Source organism: Pristis pectinata, chromosome 6, assembly GCF_009764475.1.
Source record: "Pristis pectinata isolate sPriPec2 chromosome 6, sPriPec2.1.pri, whole genome shotgun sequence".
In the NCBI taxonomy this organism is placed as follows: Eukaryota; Metazoa; Chordata; class Chondrichthyes; order Rhinopristiformes; family Pristidae; genus Pristis; species Pristis pectinata.
The window spans coordinates 41,649,783-41,671,608 of record NC_067410.1 but is presented as its reverse complement, the minus strand read 5'-3'; the positions used below and the strand labels follow the sequence as shown (position 1 = coordinate 41,671,608).

General features: G+C 37.5%; 1 protein-coding gene across 3 annotated transcripts in view; it reads left to right on the top strand.

Moving 5' to 3' along the window:
* apeh (acylaminoacyl-peptide hydrolase) overlaps window positions 1-11,295 on the top strand; it is a 61,042-nt gene extending 49,747 nt beyond the window's left edge. For all 3 annotated transcript variants that reach the window (XM_052018392.1, XM_052018393.1, XM_052018394.1), the window contains exons 19-22: window positions 5,010-5,200; window positions 6,572-6,674; window positions 7,146-7,252; window positions 9,397-11,295. In XM_052018392.1, coding sequence (XP_051874352.1) covers window positions 5,010-5,200; window positions 6,572-6,674; window positions 7,146-7,252; window positions 9,397-9,496 — 501 coding nt within the window. In that variant the 3' untranslated portion in view covers window positions 9,497-11,295. The remainder of the gene's footprint in view (window positions 1-5,009; window positions 5,201-6,571; window positions 6,675-7,145; window positions 7,253-9,396) is intronic.
* Window positions 11,296-21,826: the final 10,531 nt, after the last annotated feature.

Sequence of the window (21,826 nt, the reverse complement as noted above, 5' to 3'; positions counted from 1 at the left end):
AATGCTGGCCTTTATATAAAGGACCAAAATAGAAGAGGGTTACTTATTTAATGCCTCCATTTACACTGTCTATAATGCCATATATCTTTCTGACAGTGGTAAATTTGGATTGTGGTTTCTATCCAGTCATTGGCCTTTATTGTGAATTGTTACATTCCTAACCTGGGATGCCACCAGTCAGATCCTATCAATTTGAGTATCTTCCCATTGTACGTACTTTGTTTCTTGCTACTTAGCCAATTTCCAATTAGGCCAATAGATTCAAATATCCACCTACTTCCACTTTAAATACCTTTATTGAGCTAGCCTCCACAACTCACTGGATAGAGAAGTCGAGCAATTCATTACCCACTGTGAGATGAAATTACCACCTACCTCAGTTTTAAATAACTGTCCCCTTCTCTTGAAACTGTCCCCTCATTTGAATCTCTCTCACCACTGAAAACATCTCAACATCTACCCTGTCATGCCCCCTTAGGATCTTCCATGTTTCAGTAAGGTCACCCCTGTTCTAAATTCCAAAGAATACAGACCCAATCTGCTTAGTCACTCTTGAGAAGACAATCCTCTCATCCCAGGAATCAGCCTGATGAATCTCTTTTGGACTGAATCCAATGCAACTATATCCTTCCTTAGGTAAGGAGACCAAAACTGCGTTGTACTCCAGGTGTGGTCTCACCCACACCCTGTACAATTGTAACAAAACTTTATTATCTCCAAACTCCAAACCCTTTGCAATAAAAGCCAATATGCCATTTATGCTCTTAACTACTTGCTTTTAAATGTATGTTCCTATGCTTTTTAATCTGTAATTGTGCCTTTTTTGACTCCAATATCTTTTCTGTTATGGAATAACCATAACTGTGCTAATACTGAAACAATAGGATAAAGAATATCTTGTTCACCATTGACTCTTTTACTTTCTGTTCTCATGCACGTATACAAAATATTGTATACGTGCATGAGAACAGAAAGTATTATTATACTGTGCAGAATTTAAAGATTCCCAAATCTTTTACTCCTATTTTTTCATTCAGTGAATCACTTAAATTAAATTAGTTTATTGTCACATACACTAGGGTATAATGAAATTACTTGTTCACATGAAGCTCACAGAGTAAAGCAATTTAGCCCTACCAGACAACGTCAACGTTCTGCATCAAAAACTATCAGCATAATTTTTCCCTCTACACGTGCTTGACCATGTGCCTGTGATGCTGCTGCAAGTAAGTTTTTCATTGCACCTGTGTATACATATACTTGTGCTTTGACAATAAACTCAACTTTGACTTTAAATAGTATACATAGTAATAATAAATACAAGTAACAAATAAAAAAACAATGAATATAGATAGAATATACAACATACAAATTAGAGCAGATGGCCATTCAGCTTTTTTAGCCCACTCTACCATTCAATTGTCATTCCTACCTATGCCCAATAACTTTTCAATCTCTTACTTATCAAAAGCCTATGTGCCTCTGCCTTAAAAATATATTCACTGGTTCCCCTTTATCTGTAGCACATATTAGTTTAATAAACTAGTCAAATATGATTTCCCTTCCGCAAAGCCATGCTGACTTTACCTATTACTTTGATTTTCTTTCTAAGTGGCCTGCTATAGCATCGTTATTGGCTTTTAACATTTTCTCTGTGACACATGTTAAGCCATCTAATCTGTAGTTTCCTGTTTTTAGTTTTTCTCAATCTTTAATTAAAGGAGTCCCATTTTCAATTCATTGCAACCTGCCCCAAATCTGGAGAATTTTGGAAAATCAAACTAATGCACCAACTAGCTCACTAGCTACTTTTTTAAGACCCAAGTATGAAGTCGGCTTGCAGCTCCAGAAATTGTGTTTTAGCATATTTTTGCTCTTTCTTATTTATTTCTGTACTTTCGTGTCTTTCCAGAATAAAAATTGTTACATATAGCTACATTGAATTAGGTTTGCCATGTAACTGCCAATTATTCTGGTGGATTAACCTATTTTGTATGACGTCGTTGTCAGGTTCTCTACACTATAATGTTCAAAAGACATTCACTGGGGCTTTAGGGCTACCTAAGACCACAAAGGCCTTTACATTCTTTAAAAGTGGTATGTGGGACTATTTACTAAAGTGGATACAATGAGAACATTTCCATTTTTGTATCAATAAAAGAATACAAAAAAATTCAGTAGTGAATTCAGAAGGAATTTCTTTATCCAAAAGACTGGAGAGAATGTGGAACTTGCTACTGCAGGGAGTGATTGATGTGAATAGAATAGACATTTTTAATGGGAAGTTGACAAGCACGTGAAGAGGGAAAAATTATGCTGATAGTTTTCAATGCAGAAATGTTGACGTGGACTGGTAGGGCTAAATGGCTTGTTTCTGTGTCACGTGGACTTAGCATGTTCAGGAGATTTTAAAAAATACGATATGGATTTTAAAAACCTAAGAAAAATGTTGTAGGTTGACTGTTCCTTACATACACTGCTACAATAATTTGGAATAATTGCATGCTTAAAAAATGTTTTATTTAATGTTGTTTTCAGTTTCCAAAATGGAGCCATTAATTGTGTAGACAAAATAAAAATGAAATGAACATCCTACAAGGTTAAATGAGCCATTCATTATATTCAAAATCATTAAAACATTCAACCATTCTCAGTACGAATAAAGATCATCTAATTCATCACCAAAATTCCTGTAATTGATTTTTCAAAAGTTCAGATATACAAATTTATCTCTTTTATGTCTATTCCAGAGCAGTGCACACAACATTTTAACACACTTACATTAAAATGATCTATCTAATCAAACATCAATTTGCTCCGGTTTTAAGATTTTCATAGAATGCAAATTGAATTCATTATGTGTGAACTTGGCAAATATTGCTTTGCTGAATTACTCTCAAACTTTGAAGAAGCAAATAAAAGAACAGACAGTATCATAGCATGTCTGCACTGCAGACCAGAATTAATTCCTGGTCTCATTATTTACAACTTATTTTAATTTGAGATGAAGTATCATAATATACTTCAACATCCTTTGGTTAAAAGAATGCAAATCAGTGAAAGTTCTCATTTCTAATTGCTGTCCATCAGCTACTGTAGGAATGTGTCTGTTGGCATCAGACAAGGACAAGCGCAGGCATTGCCATTATAAACCGCACAATCAAATGCTGTCTAGCTTTGTGGATGAATTGCCACTATTACAGATGTTTAGGTTGGCATGTCCAATCAGTGCGACAATGAGCAAGACAAATAAAATGTTCAATTCCATAATCAAAGTTGAGTACAAATTAAATGAAATTTTACTCAACCCATATTTGAGTTAGTTACCATCTACAATACTGTGACTAGTTATAATTATTGAGGCAGAACAGGGAAACTCGTATTCCAGAAGAATTAAGAGCTGAATTGTAAACTTGTTTCTTGATGTTAGAAATTTGACTTGTGAAGAAAATGGAAATGTTGGCATAAGTTAGTAATGAGTACAGAAAAAAAAAAGTAAATCTGAAAAATGAAACTTTCAAGTATATGTCAAGGAGACTCATGTTTAGGTTAATAAATGACAAATGTAGGGCTGATATTCTGCAGTTATTCTGACCACAGAGTAGTCGGTATTTGTATTGAATTGTAGAGGAGCTGAGGAAAAATGAGATCATTTAAGAACCAATTGCATATTCCAAAGGTGGAATTTCTGGATGAATGAGCAAAGATGGACTGAATGACCTTTCTGATCTGCAATTATCCCTCTTAATTGAATTGATCTTCGTATGATAAAACATTGTGATTGTAGTAAATGGTATTGCTTAATTCATAATACAGTAGAAATGTATCCAGAAATCTTCAAGAAATTAAAAGGAGAAAGTCAATGTTTATATTGTTATTATTAAGAGTTCTGTAAAAATCGTATTGGAACATAAACTAAGAAGTAGGAGCAGGATTATGTCCCCTGGTTTTAGACTCTCTAACTAGAGGAAACATCCTCTCAGTGTCTACACTGCCAATCCCTTTCAGAGTCCTGTCTGTCAGTAAGAATGCCTCTCATTCTAAAACTACAATAGTTTGGTCATTCATTCTTCATAAAGTAATCTCTTCATCCCTAGAATCAATCAGGTAAATCAATGCGGTGCTGACTCCAAATCTAGTATACCTCACTTTATTGTACAGAGTCCAAAATGGCACATGATGCTACAAATGTGGTATATAATTTCAGTAAGATTTCCTTAATTTTGTTCTCTCAATGCCTTGAAATAAAAGCCAAAATATCATTTGCTCTCCTAAGTGGTTGTTGTACCTAAATGGTTACTTTCTGTGTCTCCCCAACCAGCACACCCAATCTCTCTAAGCAAACAATTGCTGGTTTCTCACCATTTAGTAAAATATTCCATTGAAGTGCACAACCTTGTATTATCCCAAATTGTCACAGACATTGTCATTTCATCTGTATTATTCATGTTAATTGTGAACAGCAGAGGGCCCTATGTTGTTCACTGTGATACCCAACAACTATCAGCCTTCCAGTCTGGGAAAGACCCACAAACTCCTACTTTCTGACTGTCCTTTGCCAAATCTTCTATCCATGCTAATATAGTAGCATAGATCCTTATTTTATGTAACAATATTTAATGTGATATCTCATCAATTACTTTATGGAAATACAGATATTCTTTATCCTCTAGTTTGGTTTGACTATGTTTCCATGATAAGTACATTATCAAAAACTGTTAGGTTTGGGCCAATGCATAAATCAAAGCAGTTGTCTACATTTTCACAGGATTTAGGTAGGCCATGTTCTTCCATTCATCTTTTTCTTCAGCTGCTTATGGTTTCTTCAGCTGCTTATGGATGATAACCATGGATACGGTTTTATTTCTCTGCAATATTTCAGTTATTTGATACCATATCTATGTTTCATTTGCTGTTGTAACAAAATTATAATTGTGGATAGATTAGATTGCAAGCATTATTTTGTTATATAGTTTCAAGTGAAAGTTAAATATTCACTTTTATTTCAGTTTGCAGCAGAATTTGTGCTGAAGGAAAAGTTTGCTGATACCGCAAAGGTCTTCGTCATTGGTGGCTCACATGGAGGTTTTCTTGCTGGCCATCTGGCTGGGCAGTACCCTGAATTCTATAAGGCCTGTGTGACTAGAAATCCTGTCATTAACATTGCTTCCATGCTGGGAACGACTGATATTCCAGACTGGTGGGTACTAGCTTGAGAGTGAGGGAAGAATAATATATTTTTCATGTTAACATATTGTGTATTTGTTAAGAGTCTTCAAACCTTTCTAAGTAAGAGGTGTTTTTAATTATTTAGACATAATTGTGGGACTATGTTGGTAGTTAATACTTTTTTCGCTCTGCACTTTATATTGGGTTAATGTAGAGGTGGGCAAATTTTTGTTTTGCGGATATGGCCACGTCACTTATCCAAATCGCCTCTGAGTGATTTTGATAAGTCTGAGTCGCTCACAAGTGCCAAAGTCCCACACTTGCGAAGAGATCCTAGCTAGTGTCATTTGAACTGTGTTGCTCTTGAAGTCCAGCATCAGAGCACTGACTTCCTGCAGTTTCCCGGAAGTTACACTGGGAAATGGGCATTGTACTGCTGCAGGTTGAGTGACCCCATTCATTTCATTGGATAGAAGCATCCGTGAGGGCTGGCCATCGGTTTCTGGTGATTAATATATTTTGAGTTGAATATACTAAGTTAGTAAATGTATTTAAGTCATTTAGTTTCTTTAACTTTTAAGTGTTTGAATATTTTCCAATATTTATGAATATTAGAATCATTCACAAACACTCCACTTCTGACAGTTTTGATGACTGATCAGTCTTGGGGGCATGGTCTAACCAGCTATGGAAGCAGTTCTGGTGTTAGGGCTTGCTGTTTATGGCAGGAGGGCCTTGCACTGCACTTAGCTGCTTTGATCAGGAACTTCTGGGTAGACAAGAGATGTGGATTGGGTGTGGCCATAGTATATTGTGCAGCACTGGGTTAACTTTGCTAAATTTAGTTGATTACATTTCATTTGCAATGTATATGAGTTGATCTCCTTTGTTACACTATGAAGAGACTTGAAGCCTAGTGTAATCTACAAATCAAGCAAGGTTGGAGGATGAAGGCTAATTGGCTGTGCTGCAGAGGTGCATTTCAGATCACATTTCAAAGCCTTCCAATCTGTTATTTAATTTATTTTGAGATTTGTAAGTTTAATTATACTTTATTTATTTTTGATTAGGGATTACAAAACTGGGTGACAGTGAACTGCTCATTCTACCTATTGTCTGAAATATACCTAAGTCATAATAATAATAAGACATATGTTGGGTAATAACTATCCATCATGGACTTCACATATAATGGTCACATTTCTTTCTAGTGTGCATGTGTGTATCATTCCACTCCTGATAATTTGAAGTCAGCTGTGTGAGAAGTAGAATTATTAAATAATACCTACTGAAGATTTAGTGCAACAAATTCTGAATTATTGGATTTAAATGAGCAGACAACATTGAACTCAAATGTGGGTGTGTGGACCCAGAATAAAAACCAAGGAATTTTGTTTTTCAGGTGTACGGTCGAGGCCGGTTTTGAGTACACAGCTAATCAGCTTCCAACTCCTCTGTTATTGGAAGCAATGTTGAGCAAATCACCAATCGCATATGCTTCTCAAGTAAGCAGTTCACAATTCTTCTTTCTGAACCATGTATGTTTGATACCCTTCAATATGGTTGTAAATGAAGTCGGCATATTTTTGCTGCTTTTTGCACTTATAAATTGAAACCAGTTAAAACAATTGACTTGTTTTGGGGCAATGCTGTGTGAAGATGTCAGTGCTGGGAATTGAACATCCATTTTACTTTTAACCAGTGTCCAACCTCTTTCTGATCAGTCTACCATAAGCTAGTTTCTAAGTGCAGAGCCTTCTATCCATTTAGATGCACCAATTTAGAGTAGAGAATGCTCCTGTTTATTGTTTCACTTGTTTGATACTCCTGTGGCTACTGAGTGAGATTTTGAAATTGCAGATAACTTCATGTTGTGGGTTTATGTCAACATCGACCAATGACTAAGGCAGACAGTCTTTAACTGTGTATATGTCGTTTTTCTATTCTTCATGGGAATAATTTTCTTTTCCCTCCAGGTAAAATCTCCAGTGTTAATCATGCTAGGCGAGAAAGACAAACGTGTTCATCCCACACAAGGCCTCGAGTTCTATCGAGCATTGAAAGCCAGAGAGGTTCCTGTACGGTATGTTTGGAACTAATGAAATGGAAATGGAATTTTTTTTTTTTGTATGCCTTTAAGTGTAGTTAAAACTGAGAAGATGCAGATAGAAGATAGCATTGTGGCACAAGTTTTTTTTAAGCAATGGTGAATTTTATCGAATGTAACTGCACAGGTCCCTCTGTCTAAACCAAGGAATTTGAGCTGTTCTGAGGAAAATCCGCAATAATTGAGACGCACTTCCTTTGCCATGAACAGTAAGTAGAAGGTCACATATAGCAGCAGGATCAACCTTGTCAGCATTCTGAAAGATGTGTGTACTATTGATCTCGAAGGAGACTTATAAATAACCTCTGGTCATATGACCAATTTGATCAGCCATTACAAGATAACATTTCAGCAGTACAAGCAGAGAGGAAGATTTGAGTGACATTTTATTGCTGCGTCTCTTGGAGACAATATTTAAACCGAACAAAAATTGCCCTTGTTTTAATTCATCTAAAGCAAATGCAATACATGAGTCTGCAGTTAATAAACAGGTTTTGAATCCACCTTTCTGTAATTTTTGGGTGATAAGGAAATTTTAACATAGTGGGGCGATTTTGTAATGCCAATATAGCTTAAAGCAAATAGTATCCAAATTGTATCACACAGAGAATATTTATTGAGGAAAAAGGAAATTGCTTGTGGTTTGAATGTTTAAATTTAAACTGCTGATATTAAGTAAAGTGAATTATTCTGATGGTATTGCAAATATCCAATGATTATGGAGTCAATGGAACAGAGATTGTCACCCAGATTATCTATTACATGAATGTTTCCCTCGATCTTAAAATTTAGATGAGGATGCCAACAGAATAATAAATCAGTAATAAATGTAACAAGACATAATCTGAAACTTGGGTGTACAGTACATAATTTCCAAAGTTGTGGATGATACAGAACTTGGACTTGTAGTGAGCTGTGAGGAGTAAAACAATGGACTACAACATGATACACAAATCTTCCCCTGTTACAAATGCCCAATTTATGTATACCCTGTACATATGAATGAACATTTGGGAAGCCAGAGGGATCAATTGACGCCTGCTGCGAGGCTGCAGACATCTTCTGAGGTGATGGAACTTGGTTTGCAGCCCCATTTCTGACTTGCAAACTGTCCAAGTTACAAACAATTCACAGAAATTGAATTCTGCTGTAAGCTGGGGAGGACTTATGGTCAGTCTGGTGGAATGGCCAAATATATGGCAGATGAAATTCAAAGCATAAACTTGCAAGTTTTACATTTGGTAGGAGGAGTGAATATTAATATTACATTTCCATAACCATTAACATTTGACAGCTGACCTTCTCATCATCCTTTGTTAGAATTTTAGTTATTCATGAATGAAAAATCAGCAGAAGATTATTCAATACTTCATCAGATTCAATCAAGGTCTTGAAAAGGGAACTGTATGTTGGACTAAGGGAAGAGAGACTACTTAGATTGCCCAAGTGGTTTCCTTCCTTATTGTTTCTGTGAAGTGGCAGTTTGTGATTCAACATAGTAATGGTATTTATTGTTTCCAGTATTTTGCTGGTTAGTAAATTCTGCATAATGACTTGCACGCAATTGCCCATTCTTGAAGAAATAATATCTAAAAGCTAAGCTCCTAAATCAACCAAGAAGTACATATCTCTCACACTGGCAGTTATTCTTGTCTGCCTGTAATAAAATCTTATGCTGTAATAGTTTGTAGACAGTCTTTAAAAAATGTTATTAAAATTGAAATAATTAACAATGTCGTTCATTATAGGGTGGAAACTCTAAAGAGTTGACATCTAAACCTTGAAGATCTGTTATGCTATTGGCTTGTATGGTGATTCTGACATTGATATTTTGTATATGTGGGAAACCAACTAAATTCCGATCCTTTTGCTGCCGGTTGCTTTGTTTCACTCTGGATCTATAATGTGACAAGTTATGATAGGGGGATTCATTCTACAGACTGTTACAGAGAAACACTGTTGGTGTGCATTATATTTCCTAACTATTTTCCCTTTAATTTTCTGCAGTTACCTTTTTTACTTTTGATTATTTTTAAACCTATCAATTTATATCATGAATGCTTTGATAAAAATGCTGAACATTATATTTTCAGATCTTTAAAAAATCTTGTTTTTTCCAGATTATTATGGTACCCCGACAACAACCACTCATTGTCCAAAGTTGATGCAGAGGCTGATGGATTCATGAATATCGTACTCTGGTTTGTAAAACGCCTCTAATCTCGATTCTTCATTGAAGAGGTAGTGATTGTAACTGGAGGAAGATAAATTGCTGGAGCTGTCAATGTTCATGAGGTCTGAAATCCAGATGGTTATTTCGAAGATGTCTTTCATATGTTCTTCTGGGGCTCTCTGTAGCCATTGTATGTACACACGTTTCACACTGAATCACATTAGACTGCCTAGAATTTCAGGAATTTGGTTAATGATTTGGATAATGAGGGAGGATTTAGTAGCACACAAGTCATTTGTTCTGTAGATAGCCAGCGGTTATTTAAATTATTATATGCCATTTTTGTCGTAGCAATGCCATTCTGCAATATATTTTATATGAAGTAACCAACACATGTTAAATAAATTACTTTCTGGTCAAATACCAGAATTACAATACTAAATTACAGTATCATTTAGTTTTGGGTACTGTTCAGTGTATCATTAGTGGCAATTTACAACCTAGCAAAAAATTAATTTTCATGTTGTAAAATATTAAAAACAATCCAAGCTTATTACTTTACTAATCTATAAACTGTTATCAAGAACATTTAAAGAACTGATAATTCAGTCTTCTGATTCCAATGCACTAATATAGACTTGTGATTTTATGACTTCAGCACTTGAAATCTTGATTGCTCATTGACAGTCCTCGTAGTTTGTTACTTTTGAGTACACTTCACAGGGATGGCATCATATTCCTGTAATAATCTGCTGTTGCACTGCCATCTGTTTGGCAGAGAAAATCTCACCAAACTGGGAAACACAGCACCTCAAAAATAAAGTGCATTATTTTTAGTACTGAGCGGGAGAAATACTTTGTTCGCCTGCACACTTTATGCATTGACCTATATAAAATCTCCTCACAGGTTTCTTGACTTGCATTGAAAGAGAAATCTATTTAGTTATATCTAACTTTCCAGAAATAGTAAATGACGGATTTCCATTTTTACAGCAGTAATCTAGTTGGAGGGTTCAAATGACATTCATGAACCACTTGAGTTCAACTTCTAGCTTTTATAATGTCACTTAATCCTGTCACCAGGATTAACATTTAGCCATGAAATTCCTCCCAGCAAACCATTAACATTTGCAGAAAAGAATAATGTTGTGGTTTGCCACAAATCTAAGAATTAACTCTTGTCAAGTGATGGAATAACTGGATTAATATTGCCTTTCTGGGACTAATACAGCCTCTTCAGTGGGTTCTGCTTGGATTGCCTTCCCCCATTATTGGTGAAAGAAATATGATACAAAAATGTGCCTTGACAACTTCTTTGACTCTTGACTGTTAAAATTAGGATTATAGAGATCTCTTTGTAAATGGTGTCAATAAATTTGAAAGTTCATACCAATTATTCTATACTGACTATTCATTCCTCTGACCATCTCAAAGTGCATCAGCAGGTGCCAGTGAAGGTTTATGAGAGTAACTCTATCAGAATTACCCTGCCACGCTGAAGTGAAGAACTTACATATATTCCAAAGTCCTTCTAAAAAATATCTGGAGAAGGAAAGAGGGTGAAAATCTTGGACTATCTGCATAAAGTGGTGGCTCGAGAGGGGCTCCCATGCCAATTAGTAACATTTTAGAATAATGATGACTGCATTCAAATAAAATCTGTTGTTAGTGAAAACAAGAAAATGATGTTGTGATTGAGATGGAACTGAGGCTGTCTAGAAAAATATTTTAAAATATTATAAATTTTTAAAAATTGTTGGTGCTTTTACATGTCAACCTCTGGTGAAGCAAGTGTAATGTGTAACTATAACATCTCAGTGCCACAGAATAAATGAAGTAAAACTTACTGTGCATGGTATTGTATTTTAATCTTTATTTAGACTAATGATGCTGTAGCCTTGGTCTACCTTTTCCACTTTGGCTTTCAGGATGCTCGGGGAAAAATAGCAAGTTATTGGACATAGTATGTTGTATCTTGTGCTCAACCTATCCATGTATCAATCATGGAAACATAAGAAGATGTGTTGCAGTGACTCTCCCGAGTAACAAAACAATGCTGGAAGTACTCAGCAAGTCAAACAACATCAATGGAGGCAAGAGGTGTAAGTCGGCATTTTTAGATTGAGACCCTGCATCAGAACTGATGTACTGCTAATCTTTCTGTCCTGATGCCATGTCTCAACCTGAAACATCAACTTGCATCTTTTGCCTCCACAGATGCTGCTTGACCCACTGAGTTCTTTCAGCATTGTCTTTGTTTCAGATTTCATTTCTTCTGTCTTCACCCTCCCTAGTAATCCAATGTATGCTGAATTTGTGCGTGGAAGCCTATCCATGCTCAAAACACATTGAAGGATCTCCAGTCTACTTTCCCTCAATAGCAAATGGCCAGGAGTGAAATGTAACACTGATAACTCCTTTAAAACAGTGAATTCACCTACTTCTGGTAGCAGAGCTTTCCAGTGGGCATGTTTTGCAATGCTGATGGCAAAATATTCTGCCAGAGGTTCCCCTGACATGCCAAAGGCAAGGAATTAGTTTTAGAAAATAATTATTTGACACCTGTTGTCTATATTTAGTCCTAGAGTTCTTGCTGATGCATAATTTGCTCAAAATCCTCCAATCCTGGAGATAGAATCAATAAATTTTAAGTGCAATTGCATCAAGCATCAGTTTCAGTGATCTTAATACTGGTTTAGAAACTATAATACTGGAAATGGGCTATGCCCATGCAACTGGCTATGCCCCAGATTGTGATGGAAAAACATAAGGATCAAAATCTTACAGCCTTACCAGGGTACTCTTCAAATGAATGAACTTTTATGCACAAAGGGAACTTCATATTTAGTTTAATGAGAAATAGTAAAATGTAAATAAATAAAACATCTGAATTTCTCAGCAAAATATTTAAGTCAATTCAGTGATTTTTGAAGTCCATTTACTCCCAGGTGATTATTTTAAAAATGCTTATTTTACGATGAACTCATTTTCAGCTGCATTAATAAAGCTGCATCAAGATATTAATTAAATACATCAATTCATATTTTTTAATGGAAGGAAATGACAAGAAATTATTATGGTCTATTGCACTGCCTGATTGGAATTGGTCACGGGGGACTCTTATTCTTTTAACAATGCAAATGTTGGAAAACCAGTGCAAATTCAAGGACAGCTGTTTCCACCATGGTATATTACAGGCTTCACAGAGAATAAATCCTCAAGTACTGTATCTATCGGTAGTCATATGTAGTGTGGATGAACTGCACAGTAAAGCACCATACACTGTACTGGAAATTAAATGATCTTACAGCATAAACTGAGTTCAATCTGTGGGTCAAATGTAAGATGAAAGACTGAAGAGCATTTTCCAGTTTACATAACCTATTGATATGTCCCTTCAGGGGCCACTGAATTTCTCAAATGTTTTCGTAAGATCGATGCAGGTCACTACATAGAATGACTCTCAGGAGTGCAATAAATTTAATGTGGAATTATGATTTTGTGTGATACAACCAGTAGCAATGTGCACTTCAAAAATAGCCAATGTATTAATTATTCAAAGCATAATTTGTGCAGGACTAACCAATTATGGATACCAGCTTATAGCAAATGTCAGCAAGGTTTTGTATAAAGTGTCTCCCCCACCTCCCTAAAGGAGAAAAAGAATAAGTGTGTTAAGCTTAATATAAGTTTTTGCAGCAGGGCAAGTGTGTCTGCTCTGAATGATCCCAGCCCTGTTTAGCTGTGTTTTCCCCTTATCATTTAAATACATTTTGTAAAATACTCATTTCTGTTGTAAGCAGAACCTATAGTATTGTAATTCTATTTATTTGTTTTGCCCATCCATGTGCACAAAAAAAGATTAACCTATTTTTTGTTTAGATATCATAAATTTGTGCCCATGACTTAGTTATTCCATGACCATTTACTTTATCAATTTAATCTGATAGATATGTTTTAGTTTTGGTTGTGCACGTAGCAAATACCCAGCATTTAGTTTGCCACTAATCTCTCGCTAGGACTTTGGTGCTTTGGACATACTGTATGCCTCAGCTGACATTACCAGAGCTTTGCGCACCACCATCTGCTTACCGCAGAAATGGAGATAACCTCGGAACCAAGTGCTATCGATGTGGATAGTTGAAGCTGACCTCAAACATCACAGTCTAATACTGTGGTCATATCACAGCTGCAGAGGATGAGTCATGTGATGGTGTCCTGTGGGGGATGCTTTGCTCTGGCAGAGGCAAGTGACTAAAGAACTGGAAGTATCTACAGTGTAAATTGTTGGACTTAAACCATGTCCCTGCAAAATATCAAGACACTAACTTTTTTATGGATGGAGTGATGGCTGGGAATTTTAACCAAGACCTTGTTAAATGGCAGAACTAACACAATAAGTCTATAATCTACCCCTATATCAGATGCCCTAAGAATGTTTCCCATCTCTCCGACATATTCAAAGTGAAATGAGGCAACCAATTATAGACGGCGCCTTCTAGGACCATTTCCATTAGGAAAATCACCAGTAGGTCTTCTGTTCATGTTTAGCAGTCAAAGTTGTGGATCTTTCTGAGGTTGCTACATTACTGCTGGATTGCCTACTGAATGGTGAGAGCAGGAATGGCACTTGGCAAGATTCCTAGGCCCACAGCATAGTCTGCCCTGCAGTAGTTTCCTCAGTCTTTACTTACAGATAGGAACTAACCATTATCCCATAGATCAGGTGTTTGCCTGGACATTTCCAATAAAACTGCACCCTGCCCATGGGAACTATTTGCTGGCGCAAAATCTGATGTAGGCTTCAGGTACTTTCTATGTAGACCATAGGCATAAACCTATGTTAAATTCTTTACACAAAATATTTGACCTCCTTTGTATACGTTCATTACAGCCTGAAAATAAAGTTCTTAATTGTTTCCAGGCATAAACCTGAAATTCCACTGCTAAGTATCAGGAGGGGAAAATAGAGTTTACTGCTAACCCATGAATAGGATACAAGTCCAAAGCCAAATGGCAATGCTTGGTATTTGCACATTATGAGTGGATGTCTCCAGCAGCATCACTAGCTCAAGATAACAAACAATTTCAATAATCCTACTTTCAGTAGAGCCCAGTTCTCTGAAAGTAATTAGCCTTTTGAAATGTAAATCACACTTCAGGTTGTGAGCAATACCCAGGCCATCCTTTATTCCCAGATTCCTAGAGCATAAATAAAGGTAACTAAACTGTGTGATATATATGTCTCATTTGCATTCAATAAATCTGAAATTTAATTGGCGCATTTAAAAATCAGAGGCACAACGTCATCCAATCCCATAACGTCCCATCCCTAATCACCTATAAAAGACCCTAGGATAATGCCTTCATATCTTCTATCTGTACATAACAGTAAATATTGCTGCCAATGATCAAAGTAGAAACTAAGGTTATTTATATTGTTAATAGCATTATTTACCAAATTGTGAAATGGAGAATGGGCACAGATCGATATTACAAGGCACCTATCTCAGCCTCTGGATTGAGATTTAATTCACCTTAATGGATTGAGGCCTAATGTATTCAGCAACTACTAAATATTTAAGAAATCAATTGGGAGTGATGTAAAGAATCACTTTCCAATTTTCTGTTGTAAAAGTTAACTAATCCCTAGATAGAATGTCAAGGCGACAGACAGAGAGGGTGATGTTCAAAGGTATATCAAACAGTTTTTTTTAAATGTTATATCAACAAAGATTGTAAAGTGATTTTTTTTAAATTCAAAACTTCATTCATAATAGGAATACAAAAGCAAAATATTGCTGATAAAGATATAACATAAAAGCAGAAAATGCTGGAAATAGCAGATCAGGTATCATCCATGGGGAGAGAAGCTGGTTAACGGTTCAGGTCAATACCATTTCACTGGAATGGAAAGTTAGAGATAAACTAAGGTTAAAAATGTGATGATTGTAGACCACAGATGGAATCCTCTGGGAGACAGGATCAGTGGCGGTGTGAGAAATAGTGACTTGCTATTCGATAGTGGGGTGGGGGTTAGGGGGGCTGGGGTTGGGTGGAGAACATGTTCCAGAGAGAGGTATAAAACAGTGTCAGAGAGTTTGGTATTCAGTTTTTGCAATGTAAAGATCAGTTGTGATAAGGGTCTTCAGTATTCTTGGCTCTTTGTGCAACCCTCCAGGACTGAGAATGACTTGCTTCAATCAGTTTTTGTGGGTGCTGAGCTGTCTGATGTGGAAACCATAGACTCTTCTTTGGAAGGTGCCAGGCAGACAGGTGTGCAGTTTGTGAGGTGGTGAGCTCCTTCCCATGTTTTGCAGGGCTTCTGTGTGCTCCCAACGCATGGTCTCAAGGTTCTCAATACTATCCTGAATGCACCTTCGCTACTTCAGTCACATGACAGAGATTCCCAAAAGTCACTGGGAATGTTGCACTGACATTAGTTTGCTTATTCTTCCAGTGAATTTGGAGGATTCTGTGGCAACATTGTTGGCGGTATCTTTACATTTTTCCACATTGTATTCCATTTTGCACATTCTAGCCCACTCATTTAATTTGGCCATATCCGCTTGAAGCTTCTCTACATACTCCTCCCTACTTCCAATCCCACCTAGTTTTGTATCATAAGCAAATTTGGAGATAAAACATTTGGCCCCTTCAGCCAAATCATTGACATAGATTGTGCAAAATTGGGTCCTATGCACTAATCCCCATGGAACCTCACTGGTCCATAGCCTGTCTACCTAAAAAAGACCCACTTATGCCCACTCTTAGCTTTCTTTATCTGTAACTAAGTCACAGTACATTCCAGTTTATTAACCCCGATTCCTTGTGCTCTGGCCTTATTGACCAGCCCCACATGTGGGACCTTATTGAAAGCCTTTGAAAATCCAGATGTACCATATCCACTGGTTCCCCCTAACTATTCTCTAACTCACGTCCTCAAAGAACTGAAGCAGATTAAAAATTTTGAGTGAGAGGATTAATGTTCACTTGGAAAGGCAGGGATTAATCAGAGACGGCCAGCATGGCTTTGTTAAGCATAGATCCTGCTGACCACTTTGACTGAATTCTCTGACGAGGTAACAAAGTGTATTGATAAAGGCAGGGCATTAGATGTGACTTACATGGACTTTAGTAGGGCCTTTGACATGGGAGACTGGTTCAAAAGGTTTAGGCCCATGAGATCCAGAGCAAGTTGGCCATCTGGATCCAAAATAAACTTGGCAATAGGATACAGAGGGTGATGGTAGAGGATTGTTTTTGCGATTGGATACCTGTGACTAATGGTGTCCCACAAAGATTCGTGCTGAGATTCTTGCTGTTTGTAATATATGTAAATGATGTGGATGTGGGAAGCAAGATCAGTAAGTTTGCAGATTGGTGGAGTTGTTGATAGTGTTGAAGGTAGTCTTAGGCTGCAGAGAGTTATTGATGTTTTGGTGAAATGGGCTGAAAAATGACATGAAATTCAGATAAATATGAGGTAATACAATTTGGGAGCACCAATGAAGCTAGAACATACACCATGAATAGTATAGTCTTAGGGAGAATTGAGGAACAGAGGGACCTCAGAGTGTAAGTCCTTGAAGGTGGCATCAGAGGTAGACAACATGGTTAGGAGAGCATACGGGATACTGGCCTTCATTAGTCATGGTGTTGAATACAGAAGTAGGGAGGTTATCCTCCAACTTTATAAAACCTTGTTCAGAACTCAGCTGGAGTTCTGGTCACCAAGGTGTAGGAATGATGTAGTAACACTCGACAGAGTGCAGAGAAGATTCACCAGGATGTTGCCTGTGATAGAGCAGTTATGAGAAGAGGCCGAAGAAGCAAGGTCTTTTCTCCCTGGAGGGGAGGAGGTTCAGATGGGGCATGATTGACGTACATAAAATTATGAGATTTATAGATAGGATAGACTGATGTGCTCATATCAGAGTTAGGTAGAACTAGAGGACATTGGTTTAGGGTAAAGGGGAAGAGATTCAGAGGGGATATGAGGGGGACCTTCTCCACCCAGAGAGTAGTTAGTATCTGGAATGCTCTGCCTGCCAGAGTGTTGAAGCTAGGTCGCTGAGAGCATTTAAGAAGTGACCAGGTGAACTTGAATTGCTTCAGCATAGAAGGCTATGGACTAAAGGCTGAATGATGGGATTAATACAGAAGGGTGCCTACCAGTCAGCATGGATGAATTGGGCCGAATGGCCTGTTTCCATGCAGTATGATTCTACGATTAGTCAAACATGATTTCCCTTCACAAAACCATGCTGACTGCTCAATCCAATTATTACATTTCCAATATGTTCACTATTACTATTGCTGAGCCAACAGGTCAATAGTTTACTGTCCTCTCTTTCCCTCCTTTCTGATATAGTGGTGCTACATTTGCTCCTCTTCAGTATCCAAAAGCCATTCCATGTTCAACAGAATTTTAAAAAATGTTCACCAATGCATCCACTAACTGTAGCTATCGCTTTTAAAATTCTAGGATGTAAATCATTGGGTCCTTGTGATTAACTGGCTTTCAGTCTCATCAGCTTCCCCAATGCCTTTTTTTGGGAATGCTAATTTCCTTCTGTTCCCCACTGTCATTAGACTCTTGTTCTCCAGTATTTCTGGCCATTTTTTTTATGTCTTCTATGACGAGTGACAAAAAGTATTTGTTTAACTTGATTGCCATTTCTTTAATCCCTATTATAAATTCTCCTGTCTTTAAGGGATCCATCTTTGCTCTTGTTTTTCCTTTCCTCTTTAAATACCTCCACAAGTTATTGCAGTTCATTTTTATGTTTCTCACCAATGTACTCACATATTCCATCTTGTCCTTTCTTTATTAAATTCCTGGGCTGCCCTTGCTGGAGTATTGCTTACAATTTTGGTCTCCTTAGCTTACCATAGGTGAAATAAAAGTGGTTAAATTAAGCTGGGAGTTTAAAAAATGCTAGTCTCAGTAATGGAAGCTATTATAAACCTCCACCCGGTTCACTAATATCCTCCAGGGAAGGAAATCTGTCATCCTTGCACTGTCTGGCTGGCCCAGAGTAATGTCTGTGCTTTTAATTGCCTCCTCAGTTCAGGAATAATTAGGAATGGATAGTAAATGCTGACACATCCTGTTAGTAAAAAAAATCTTTCATAATGTATTTATTTTAAATTCTAGTTTCCTTAAACTATTATTTGCCTGTAAATCAGTGGATATATATCCATTCAGTAAATAAACCCATTTATGCAGGAACTTGAATCTGCCACAGGATGGCGCCTGTGATCAAAGAAAGTGGTTAACATTCCTTCATTAAGGCTGACTCTTGATGGATTAGATGTTCAGCCCATTAAGAGAAAGATTTATCTTATGTGTTCAGTTTTCAGAAAAGTAATTCACATTGTAGGCAAGTTCAGCAAAATCACAAATCCTGCTTTAAACAAAACTGCCTCTTAGGACATGTCCTGAAATAACATCAGTTCTGAACCAAATCTTGATATTGTGAAACTATTTGGAAATGTAGTCAAGAATGGGAAGCCATGACTATTTAGAGCTGAGAAGCATAACGTATGAGGGGTAGAAGAGTCAATCCAAGGAAATATAATGCAGGAGTTCAGGCAAAAGACTAGGCAGGAACAGAACATTGGAACCATCAGAGGGCAGGAGCAGAACAACCATCTATTATCTCCCTGTATGTTGCCTGCATTGTAATGTTAGCCAGTTTCACTCAGAACCAGAATAAATTTCTCCACTGTTCATTTTGACACCAGGGCACTTTCCACCCACATTGCACTTGCAAATAGACTTATGAGCTGACAGCTCTGTAATCACCACATGGATTTCACCCTAAGTACTGCCAGGATCACTCTTCTGTGAACCCCTAACACCATCTGCTATTTCTGCAGTGTAATAATATCACAAACCCCAGCCCAACTGGGCTTCTAGAAAAGCAACAAAGTACTTCCCATTAAAATAGAAGACATTAGAGACTCACAGCAGCTGATGCCAGAAAAACAAGCTGCTGGTCAGGTGGAGAATTTTTTAATAGAACTCTGACACTTACTTTTTTCTGACAGATCTGCTGCCAATTTCTAGTACTCATGGTGTGCCTGTGTCCTTGAAGATAATTAATTGGTAATTAATTTGTCTCTTTTGTGTTGTGCAGATGATCATTGGAATAGATAACTCAATGGAATGAATAGCCTTTTGTCATTCCATGTTTTCATGTGTTCTTATGCATCACCTGGTTTGTTGTCCAGAGGTCCATTAAGGACATGACTTGTCCTTTACTTGAAAGCCCAATTTTTTTTAATAAGAATCACAGTTGAGTTCCAATTTACTGCTGACGTTCCTGCAATACAAGGGATGATTGATAGCATTCATATAGCTATTCAAATCCAATCTGTAATTTACAACCAAGGATGGGATTTTATTCCTTATATATGTAGCTAGTGTACCAATACCAAAACAGATGCATGCAGGTTGATGCAAAGCTCCTGGCCATCCTATAAAGTATTGTTATGTACCAATCAGAAATGTTGACTTGCTTTATAGGGAAAATGAAGAACATGGGAGTATAAATTCATCAAATTTGGCCGATAACGTCCTCAGGACAACTATGAAGACCAATACAATGAGGTATCTTTACTGAGCAAACCATTGGCATATTGAAGAGGGACTTCAAAACCTGTGGGCTGATCCATGAGTTCACCACAATACCCCTTTCATGGGTGCAGAATCTTTGTGTGCACCTGGTTACATTATTTGCTTATCCAAAGAGATCCAAATGTGAAAGAAGATCATATACAAATGTAGCAAAACCAAAAAAAGGTAAACAAAAACCTATTTGAACTGCTCCCTCATGGAAATTCTTTCTACACATTTCTGCAAAAAAGTTGGCAAGTCATGTTGCAGTTGTATAAAATTTTGGTTAGGCCACATTTGGAGTATCATATGCAGTTCTGGTTGCCATTTTACAGGAAGGGATGTGGAGGCTTTGGAGAGGGTGCAGAAGAGGTTCACCAGGATGTTGCCTGGATTCGTGAGTATCAGCATCAGAGGTTGAAGAGCAACTTGATGGATAAAATTATGAAAGGCTTAGATTAGGTTGATAGAGTCTTTTTCCCAGGGTGGGCATGTCAAATACTAGAGGGCATAGATTTAAGGTGAGTTGAGGGGGAAGTTTAAAGGAAATTTATGGGACAAGAGAGTGGTAGGAACCTGGAACTTGATGCCAGGGGAGGTGATCGAAGTAGATACAATACCAATGCTTAAGAGGCATTTAGACAGGCACATGAACAGACAGGGAATGGAGGGATATAGAGGCAGGCAGATGGGATTAGTTGGGATTGGCAGCATGGTCAGCGCAGACATCGTGGGCCAAAGGGCCTCTTCCTGTGCTGTACTGTTCTATTAATTGCACACTTGCAACATACCACATTCAGCTCTTGGAGCTGCCTCCGCATTGGCATTCCTAAAGCAGCCAGCTCAGTCTATACTTGCTTCAGGCCTTTCAGTAATTCAGTAAATAACAAGGCTCATGTAGCCACACAATCTCATCTTCTCCATCAGTATTATCTATGAACCTTTTTTTCTCACGTTGTTTCTGGGCTCTTGTGATGGGTCAGCCATTGTCCTGAAACTCCACTCAGACTCTTCAGACAAATAGCCCTCTCCAAAACCGCTTGCCATCAAGATTTGTGAAGAGTCCTTTTGCTCTGAGTTTGACAATGACCATTCAAGTAATGTCTTTGACTCAAGCTACTCATAATGGACTGTCCTTCACTGGCTTTGGACTTGAAATGCATCTCCCTCTGGGGCACCTCACCCTGGTCTGATCTATTGGCCAGCCTATTACTTTGCTTTGCAGGTCTGTGTCTCAACTTTGTGGTGGCCAGAGCATGTGCTTCTACAGTATAACTGACACCTACTACCCCAATACAATCATGATGCAATACCTGTTTCATTCTACTAACAGCCACCCGAACAGCCAGCATTGCCAATCAATGACTCTCAAAGTATGCTCTCAGAAGTCTCCTTGTATCTCTGAAAGTATTTTATTTATTAATATTACCCATTCTAATGGCAAACCCATCCATTTCCTCTGCCTTTGGTTGTACATGCCACATTTAGAGCTCTTATCCCATATGGCTCTGGATTAAAATGTCCCTTCAAGGTTCTCGTGTGAGATATCATTTGTAGGTTGTGGCACTGTATACTCACCAACATCTTACGTTTCTCCCTCCCAACCATCAGCAGTAATTTCGTCTCACATAATACTATTACCCTGTTCCATATCTTCCCCAGAACCTCAGCAACATCATTCACCTTCGGGAATGTTTCCACATTTTCCAAGGAAAATGGTATATTCTGATCATGCCTTTTGAGCTTGCTAATG